The 9,888-nt window shown below is 33.7% G+C and overlaps 1 protein-coding gene across 4 annotated transcripts; it reads right to left on the reverse strand.

The window, feature by feature from the left end:
- Positions 1-1,378: 1,378 nt before the first annotated feature.
- On the reverse strand, positions 1,379-8,912 carry LOC111403012 (tricalbin-3-like). 4 transcript variants are annotated; one of them, XM_023031352.1, is made up of 10 exons: positions 8,248-8,911; positions 7,746-8,091; positions 6,448-6,689; positions 5,805-5,823; positions 4,635-4,837; positions 4,324-4,433; positions 4,089-4,187; positions 2,424-2,859; positions 2,270-2,328; positions 1,379-1,694 (listed from the first exon to the last, which is right to left on the reverse strand). In XM_023031352.1, exons 1-10 carry the CDS (start codon positions 8,615-8,617, stop codon positions 1,650-1,652), a joined length of 1,929 nt encoding a protein of 642 aa, XP_022887120.1. In that variant the 5' UTR covers positions 8,618-8,911; the 3' UTR covers positions 1,379-1,649. The 4 variants fall into 4 exon arrangements, 3 of the variants coding, with proteins under 3 accessions (XP_022887120.1, XP_022887118.1, XP_022887119.1); XR_002704392.1 differs by having other exon boundaries at positions 2,088-2,328; positions 7,746-8,911; XM_023031350.1 differs by having other exon boundaries at positions 7,746-8,912.
- Between the last annotated feature and the right edge of the window lie 976 nt (positions 8,913-9,888).

A 9,888-nucleotide genomic window follows, 5' to 3' on the forward strand; every position in this document is an offset into this window, starting at 1 on the left:
GAACCAAAATTTTCAGGTATTTAGCAAATGGAACCGTCGGGTCCAAATATAATTATGGAACGGTTCGGGTTCGGTTCTGTACTATAATTAAATTTTTTAACATTTATAACAACATTATATAAATACAACTAATGACACATTCAACGGTTTTGAAATGTCAGAAACTAGTAGACTACATTGTTCAAATGATCGCTACGGTCAAAATTTCGGTTGGCGGAGGTCACAGCTTCGATCGGAAGTCACAGTGTCGGTTGACGATTGTATAGGTTTTAGAATGTCAGCGAGCCTGTGAGAGTCAAGATAGCGTTATGCACTTTAGTATAGGTGTTTAGGGATATTTAGTGGGTTGGATCTTGTTCGGCTAAGAAATGAGACAATAAAATGGGTAATTGGGTCAAAAATTAAAAAATTAGAAATGAAACAAATTATTAGGCCAAAAATTTAGATTTAGAATTTGTTAATTTGTTTTTAAAAAATTAAAATTAAAATAATTTAATTTATTCAATATACAAAAAAAAAAAAAAAAAAAAAAGATTTGTTTCTTAGTCGGTTCTTGGTTTAGAATTGAGAACTGAATCGTACCCGTCGATTCTCAATTCACATATCCGTTTGGGTATTTAATTTGACAAGAACCTTTGGTTCGGGTACCGTTCGGTTCGGTTCGGAAGATTTGCCCAGCCTTAAATGCAGAGACCAAATCTATTGTTCCGAACTTGTTATCTCCTTAACTGTCCCACCAATATATATTTGATATCTCAACGTATCATCTTTTCATAGCAAATGAGAAAATGTCAACACAATATTTGACATCTCAACTCATTACACCTTGATATCTTTCCATTTGTTATGACGAGCTGATGTTCCAAAATGTCAAAAAATATATATTAATGGAACAGCTAATGAGAGTAATTTCTACACAACATATCTAGCCTTAAAATCTCAATTCTCTTGTCATGTGCAGATACCACGTGAAATTTAGAGGGGTAATTCACCTTAAATCATCCAAAATGCAATATTTGTTTTTCTATCCCTAAGCAAGAATCCTGACTCCAACAATGCACATTCTTAATGGATCATTCAAAAATATTTTATATCAGCCATTACTTTTCGCCAACTGTTGTTTACAGGATTTGAATAGCAGATGATGCACAATTTTGAGCTTATAAAAGGGTTGTGAATCACAATAATGATTACATATGACTCGACAATTCAAATCATGTGGAATTCAAAATCATTAGCCAAAAATATATTGACAAAATTATAACTAAATCCTTTGATATTCCAATATCAAATCACTTGATTCAAAGACTGAGCTCAGGACCTTCTACGATTTTAGTGAGATTACTCATAAGAAAGTTTGGGCACCCGTTGAGAGAAATTGACTAAAGAAGAAGAATTTTTCATCTTTTCTTTCCGAAAGGCAATCAATAGACCTTGTATAATGTTTCGTGTACACAATTTAATTTATGGTATAAAGCAATCCACGATAGGTAAGAAAAGGCCAAAAATTTGAATTTCTCTGCCTAAAACCATTAACCTAGTAAGGAAAATGCAGTGGACTGTTATTTTCTGTTTCTGCATATTTTCCTACTCTCCAGTTATTTGGGAGTTCCAAAGGAGAGAATTAGCACTCAACCCCACATGATGCGCTACTCTTTAAGATAATCCATAATCAAGATGCAATCTTGCTTATCCTGCCATAGAATAAGATAGTCAGCAAGCAATGGGATTAGAACCGAAGCCCGGTTTCTCATAAAATTATAAATTAAATAAAGAAATATACTACTTGTGCATAATACAGTGTCCATAATGGTATCCACCCTCCTTGGGTCTCCTTCCATGTGAGGGGTGTGACCACCGTTATAGACACTCTGATGTACGTGTAGCATAATTCTTAAATAAAACACAGTTCAAAACCAAATATCCAAATCGAGTTAACTGAACTCATTTTTTAATAGTCAGCTTTATACCTATTATTGTGTAACTGGTAAATGAAATGTAGATTTGTGTTTCTAGTATAGCATGAGAGAATTGGTTCAGGTATGCGAATGAATCATTATTTGCACCCATAGGCCATAGCAACTTACCCGAAAAGAATATGAAGGAAACAATTTCAATATGATTCATCGCAGGAATTAGGATAAAAGAGAAACACCCAAGAGAAATATCAGGATTCCGTAATTTACTGAAGTAGTATGTAATGGCACCTCTTTAGTAATATCACATGACCGACATCACATCAAGGATTAAATAAACCAGATCCGCTCACATTTATAGCAGTAAGGACTGAGATACTAGCAATCATGGCAAGCCAAAATAAGGTCAATCCTGCATATTCAAGGTATCTTTAGTGGTACTCTGGATAAAGAAGAAAATTTTCTAGAGTTCAATTAAATTATAATTATGTAGTATATGTTAGATACCTCTAGAATTACCAGAACCACTTTCTGAAACATCCTGGTTGGATCCAGCAGTCAATATTGGCGTTGTCTCAGTATCTGCACCGGCATCTGGAGACTTAGTATTTACTGTTTCTGATGTCACTATCCCTCGGAATTCCTCACTTACAAGTAAAGCTGCTAGAACATCCACGAAAGATTCTGCATCTGTTCCAATTGAGTATTCCTTCCCACTCTGCTCAGATGTTGAGGTATCTGATTCATAAGAAAGCTCATCATCTGAAGCATCCATATCAGATCGTTTTGCAGTTCTTTCATCTTCTTCATCCTCCACATATGCTTTATATGTCAATCGCAGTAAGATTTCTCCAGCAATCCCTTTTCCAAACAGGGACCACCCTCCTCGAAGTACCACAATCTTGTCTGTTGGAACAGTATCTTTCAAAGATCCAAGATCAACCTGGAATCACTACTTAATCAGGAGGTTGGACATGAACTTTTTTAAGTCAATATATCCTTTTGTGGCTTTTTGACAAGGTGAGTTTCATAATGCTCAGGGTCTAGCAAAAAAGTAACATCTTCTAAAAACAACGAACCAATGTCGAGAAAGAAGCCAAGCAAACACAATAACAGAAAAAAGAAAATGAAAACCATGACAAACGACATCACATTATTTGTTGGCATAATATTCTAAAAGTAAAAAAGGAAACCGCTTTTCCCCTCTAGAATACTAAGCCCCTATTTGGTAGGGAAAGTCAAAATCAATAATTAATTTAAACCATATATTTCATGGGATTCATAACTTTTCTACCACATATTTTATCAACTTTTATCGAAATGTACTAAAAGTCTGATTTTAATCCCTGTCAAAAGTAGCTAAATCTCAAGAAAATTTCCCAGAAATGGAATTTTGAAGCTCTAGACTGTAGTTCCAAGTGTATAAAAGATGAAACGCCAAACAGTTCGATGTCTTAGTGATGATTTCACAGAAAATGGAGTAATATTTTCAACAAATTATTTAATGGTGTTGAAATTAGTAGATAGGAATGTTATTGTACAAAAAGAATTCAGCTTTTATAAGATGAACACGAGAAATACAATTTGTCCGCATGCAATTCCTACCAAAAGTACATAAAAAGTGTTTGGGCGATGTGGATATTATATGGTTGATGAAATTACTTCATGATATCCTAGAGTAAAAAGATGCCAGAAAGCCTATGATAGGGCAGCTTAGGGAAACGCTATAGTGAAAGTTTTCAGAGAAAAGAATATCTATAAAACATATCCACATCTTTATGGATGAGCACGATGGAGCAAGTCATGAGCATGAGATATGGTGTCGGTAATACTGGACAATTCCCTAAAGATTATAGGTTCACATCAAGATTATATTCAAGTCCTAGTCTTTCTGGTTTAGTCGTAAGTCCTTACTTCTTTGCCTTTCATATACCTTAAGAATTAAAGACAAATTCTTGACCTCTATTCAGGCCACATTTCTCTTTGAACACTACCTAAATATTGAGATATCACTTTTTAAACAGAGGGGATATGTTTTTCCATATCAACAACTTGCAATTTGTATACTTCATATAAAAGAACCAACGGAACTGCTAGGAAGGATCACAGTCTCATTCTCATAGAATCCATGAGAAAATAAGTGGTAGTATTTGCAAATTCAAGGCATCTTACCTCAGCAGTACCGACTGTAAAATCCGCAAATCCAAGAGAATCCCTTACTTCAATGTATAATTTTTCTTCCCCAGGGTTAGCAACTAACATGTGAAAATCCTGTGAAAAGGGAAAAGTGCATTATCGTTGGCAGCACATGTGTGTTTTATGACCATTATATTTCACATATTATTTGAACAGTTCTTTATGAGCACTGCAGACTCAGCAGATGCTTGGATGTAGAAAAAGAGGTCACCTGATCCCAGATTGGCTCACCAGGAGGTCCAATGACGGTAGTTTGGGTGTTTTTTTTACTGCGTATTACTTGATCTCCCAATCTCAGAACAACATATGGATCCGTTTTGCCTGAATAAGGAACGATAGTCATTGTCATACAGATACAGTATTTTATTGCTATGTGAGAAGCAAAGAACATTAAAGGGAATCAGCAAGCAGCACTTGTAGACAAGCTAATCCCAACTTATGCAACGAACTGAGAAATGTACCGCTCAAAGTGGGCACACAAATATGATGTTTAAAGGCCTCAATGTAGAGGAAAGTTCATACCATAGAAAATATAAGTGAGTTTCCGTGCATCTAGAAGAGTCACCGACAATTCTGCGGCAAAGTCCTTATTTCCCTCTTGATTTTCTCCAGGTCTTTCATTTGGAATTGGTCCAACAGCTTTTCCCTTCTGAAAATCTAGAACAATCTTATTTGGGCGCACAAATAGCCGAGGTAAATCCACAGTGAGAAGTTTCTTCAAAAACCTGGAAAGCTAAAATATTTAGTTCAGATTAAGAGTTATATTTGATATTAATAACAAACTGAACAATGCTGAAATCAATGGTAATAACTATAGAAACATTACAAGTAAAATAGAAAAACCAGCATTACAGAAAATGCGAACAGCTGACAGAACTTACAGAAAATCAAGTATAAGGTATTCGTGTTTCTGGAATTATAGCAGCAAGTTCTGATAATTTTACAATTTCATCCTATAAAGTAGCAATTAAGCTAAACTAAAATAAAGATATGATAATTATACGTACAATCAAAACATAATTTAAAAGATGATCTAGTGCACGGAGGTAAAATACTCGAACAAGTTTTGGGTCCAGAATGGAGAATGATATTGACAAATTCATAGATGAAACAACTGCAGAGGAAGCTAAAGGATATATAGCTATTTTAACAGTAAACTGTCATTATTTTGCAGTTCACCTCAACTCAGAAACATAACAAAATTTAGAGAGAGAGAAAATTTGTTCCTCTTTCTTCTTTTAGAGAAGCATTTATCTTCTTGGATCTCACAGACACAGTTCCTCACTCAAATTTTACAGTAAAGGAAAAATTAGTATCATAATTAACTGAGACATTGTTCAGTAAAAGAAAATTAATCTCAATGTTATCCAAGACCGTGTTTATCTGATGTATATCAAAGGAGAACATAATTTTTAACACCTAGGATCAAGTTATTATCAAGCTCAAAATGGACTGATATTTACAAATCAAACAGAAAAAAGGTGTGGTCAGAAAGTAAAGCAAAGAGAAGTTCTTGAATCATCATTAGGTTTACCACATTAAATGGCCATATTTCGCAATAGAAATGATGATGAATTATACAATATTAATGACTAATTAAACTAGAATAAAAAAAATAAAAAAATCCAGTTACAGCATTGAGGGACAAATTCCAATAAATCTTAATAGTAGCCAGGGAAAGAATTCACTTACTTTGAGAGGACAGGAATTGCTGAGTATTGCCAAACAACCATGAAAAAGGAAAACGTTAAGAAACAAAAATTAGAATCATATTGGGTTAATGAATCCATCAATTTTGTCAATTACAAGAATTACAGAAAACATACGGCAAGTAGAAAGTTGACTAAAATGATATATAATCAATCTCAATAGTTTAGGCATCTTAATTAAACATCAAAATTATAAGAATAGACTTCTTAAAAATCAAAACATACAGGTGAAAAAGCCCTATCAGTAACTCATTTATCATTACTAGAGAAAGTCAAAACACCAAATTTCAAGTTTTAACATTCTGTTACACTTCCTGTCCCTCATAATTGTCAAAAGACGCAGAATTGACCATCTATATAATATACTAAAGTATATACCATACTAAAGTATAGAGATCCAGCCGTAAGGGGTGACATTTCATGGAAGTAATTAACGTAAAACAAAACCTTTTGACAAGTTCAATAACTACCGTGACATGCCCTTTCTTATGCACCTCAATTCTGCTATTCTAATTTCTTTTTTTATTTTTCTGCAAAAACACTCAGTTTCCCTTACTCAGAACAGAGTATACAGTGGGTCATATTCTAGAAAAATAAATTGTGCAAGATATGAAATTATTATATACCCATTAGATTGAATAAGCGAAATGGTGACAATTCGAATTTTATCTTCGGCAGAGAAACAAATGCCCAAGAAAGAGCTCCAACCCATGGTTCTGATGGAATCAGTCGCAATTTTACCCACACTTCTCCATCAATGTCAAAGTCTCGCACACCCACTGGCACGACGATGGGAAGAATGCTGAAGTTGAGTGACAGCATTAAAAGCATTCGTGCACCACCAGTGTAACGGAGGCCTATCTGGTATCTTGATAGCAGAATAAAAATCACCAATAAGTTAAATGCAACTCTGAAGTCAAGACAAACTATTTATTTTGAATTATGAGTCAGTGAATATAAACCATCCAAATCTCGTGAATCTATGACAGTGGTACATTAAATAAATCAACATAGTAGATGTAACCAAAACCTGTAGTGAAAAGTTATAAATTATTGTTTCGCGTGATATGGGATTAAAAAAGGAACTGCTTGGACATAAATCCATACAAGTTTCTAGACACCTTAGGCTTCTAGTTTCCAAATCTGGACGGTTACATTATAACAACTACCATATTCACAACTTAGCCTCGGTTTGGGAAGAATTTATAAACAGTTTATCTATAAATTATAGAAATGAGTGCTGGATAGTACTTGTTGGTTAGTTGAAGTGTATGGTTGAAAATGAAGTTTGACTATTTGTAAATGATATTTGAATCATTTACGAATTAGCCAAACAGAGGATTACTTTCTCCATTGTCTAGACCTCTTTTGCTGTTTCTTGGTTTTAACATGTGATATATATGAACCTTTTCTTTGCAGTTATAGTTATAAAAGCTCTAACATCTTACATGTTCCATACCAAAATTCAATACGAATTTATGGCTCACTAGTTCATTTAAACTTCAGCTTCACTGTACTTCTGGAGTTTGTTTTAGAGGTACATCAAATCATCAAGATTCAGTAGTCACAAAAATATTGAAGCCATAAATATGTGTCATTCATGAAATCTGAAGATCTTAACTTTCAGAAATTCAAAATTGACAGGTTAAATTCACATCTTTGGTAACATGTGACAGCTGATACACGCTCTTGAAGATTATGCTAAAAAGCAGAAGCAAATTTTCAAGCATCGCAAAAATATATTTACAGAGGTCTCCATTCACTTTACAGTCTAGTATATTGTCCACCAGATAACCTTCGAAAAATTCATCCCACGTTCAATCTAAACTAACAAGTTTCAATTATGAAGGCAAGAAAAATGGGCATGTTAAGCTGAAATTTTCTTGAAAATGAATTAAGCATTATTGCAATAGAAAACACTCACTGCAAATCATTGATTCGCCGAGAAGTACGGCGCTCAACGCTCCTGACGGACAAGGGTTCATCCCCTAGAGAAAACTGCTTAATCTCCACCCTCTGCACATAATCTGGCTTTTTGAGATTGTCAATAACTGGCTGAAGCAAGCCAGTGATCCAATTCTCAATCCCAGCCCTGTAGACCTTCCATAGCTTCCCCAGCACCATGTTCACCCACTCGACAGATTCTTTCCTCTGCAAATCCTTCTCAAGAAACATGGACAGGTTGGCAGGCACCTGTGGCCAACTCCCAGGCTTAATGGTAATAATATTGTTCCTCTTTGGAGAGGTCCATAGCTTGTCGAAAACAACCCCTATGAAAAAGAAAAAGGCAAAGAGGCCAACAATGTTGCGGTTAATCTGAGGAGGAGTTGGGATTGGGTGCATCACTCCCAGCTGAGTTCTCAGCTTATCTACAATGGGGTCTTCTGCAAAACCGGAACTATAATAATTACCATTTGCATTCGTACCTCTACTACCTGTAACAGCATTGGATGAATTGTAATCGAATTCATCATCTGAAAATCGCTTCAAGTCTATATTTTTAGCTCCCCGTCGGGTAGCAATGTTATTGAGGTCTATGTTGAAGTGGTATTGGGAATTCCCCCCATTGATGCAAGCTTGAACCTGGAGGATTGCCCATCTCACATTTTTTATTATCCTTTTTTTCCGTGTTAAGATGTTTCTGCGTCGATAATGTTCCCGATAGCAACTATTATTATCACCACAGGAGTAGAAACTGCAAGGGGGACGGAGAGATGTGGAAGAAAAAGCCAACAGCTTTTTCTGTGAAAAATCACAGCAAAGAGGTATAGTATTTGGAGTCGATTGCAAAATCATTAAATTGCACGAACCCAACAAGCAAAACACCAATGAGACGAAGAATTCCGCCGCCCTTATACAGATAAAAACACAATCGATTCGAAAACATGAATTCTGAACTACGAGTAACTAGGTAATTTCAGTTCACAAGCATAAGCTAAAAGAAATCTCAATTCAGGAAGAGAGATTCGAACAAAAAATTGAGCTAAATGATGATTCTAGTTCACGAATTTTGATTGCGGGAGGATCAAATTGAGGTCTTGTGGCATAAAAAAAATGGGGTATAGAAAAATTTTGGTACTCTTTCTTTTTGAATTAAATAATGAAAAATTTGATTGAAGAAAAGAAATGAAGTTCACGTGGATTGGAGCCAGCCACGCTCTTTTCTGGACTGGTTCTCCGGTCGGAATTAAAATTTTAAATATCAAAATCAATAAATAATTTTAACCATAGATTAATATTTTATAAGATTCACAACTATACAACTATATATTTCATCAATTTTATTAAAATTTATTAAAAATTTTATTTTAATCTCCACCAAGCAAGAGTTAGGTTCATAGGTTCAGTACGTTTAGCTAAGATTTTGAAAGTAACGATAGATTATTATTTTAGAGACAATGTAATTATTCAATTTGAATTTTTAAATTTTTTATTATTTTTTAAGTTTTTGACTTTGAACAAAGTACGGTGCATTTCTTTTGTTTGTTTTTGATTGAAATGAATGAAATTTTGTCACAAGTCCATATTTAAATAAATATTAAATTTTGTGAAAGTTATTTGAACATGTAGCATGGTTCATCGACTTTTGTAGAAACTTTATAAATTTTTATTTAAATAATTTTAAAAAAGTTATGACGATGATCTCGATGATTTGACATGCATTATGTTAGTCATTTCACAAAAATGCTAATATTATGCCTTTTGAAAATAAGGCCTTTATTTGAGCTCCATTTTTTTGAGAAGAATGAATTTTTAAATAGTGTATTGATAAAAAAATATGTGATTAAAAAATAAAGAAAATTTTTAAATTTACGTATAATATTATTTTATTGAAGAATGTGTGATTGAAATGATATCAAAATACTGTTGAAAAATATATTTTTTAAAAAAAAAGGGACTCAAACAAGGGCAAGATATGAGTTGTCTTTATTAAAGGTTAAAATCAGTCTGATTTTTTCGTTTCTAATACACTAAAAATGTAAATTTACACATAAGTAAATAAGTACTTTTTAATGTATCGAATATTTAAACTTACTTTTTTAATGTATCGAATATTTAAACTTCTT

This window comes from Olea europaea, chromosome 11 (assembly GCF_002742605.1).
Source record: "Olea europaea var. sylvestris chromosome 11, O_europaea_v1, whole genome shotgun sequence".
In the NCBI taxonomy this organism is placed as follows: Eukaryota; Viridiplantae; Streptophyta; class Magnoliopsida; order Lamiales; family Oleaceae; genus Olea; species Olea europaea.

What these genes read in the sequence shown, in the direction of transcription:
- LOC111403012 (XM_023031350.1), bottom strand. Translation starts at nt 8,617, where the DNA reads ATGATTTTGCAATCGACTCCAAATACTATACCTCTTTGCTGTGATTTT. An exon ending in ACTCACTTATATTTTCTATG is followed by an intron (nt 4,434 to 4,634) that starts GTATGAACTTTC and finishes TTCCTTATTCAG; the next exon opens with GCAAAACGGATCCATATGTT. An exon ending in GTGAGCCAATCTGGGATCAG is followed by an intron (nt 4,188 to 4,323) that starts GTGACCTCTTTT and finishes CCCTTTTCACAG; the next exon opens with GATTTTCACATGTTAGTTGC.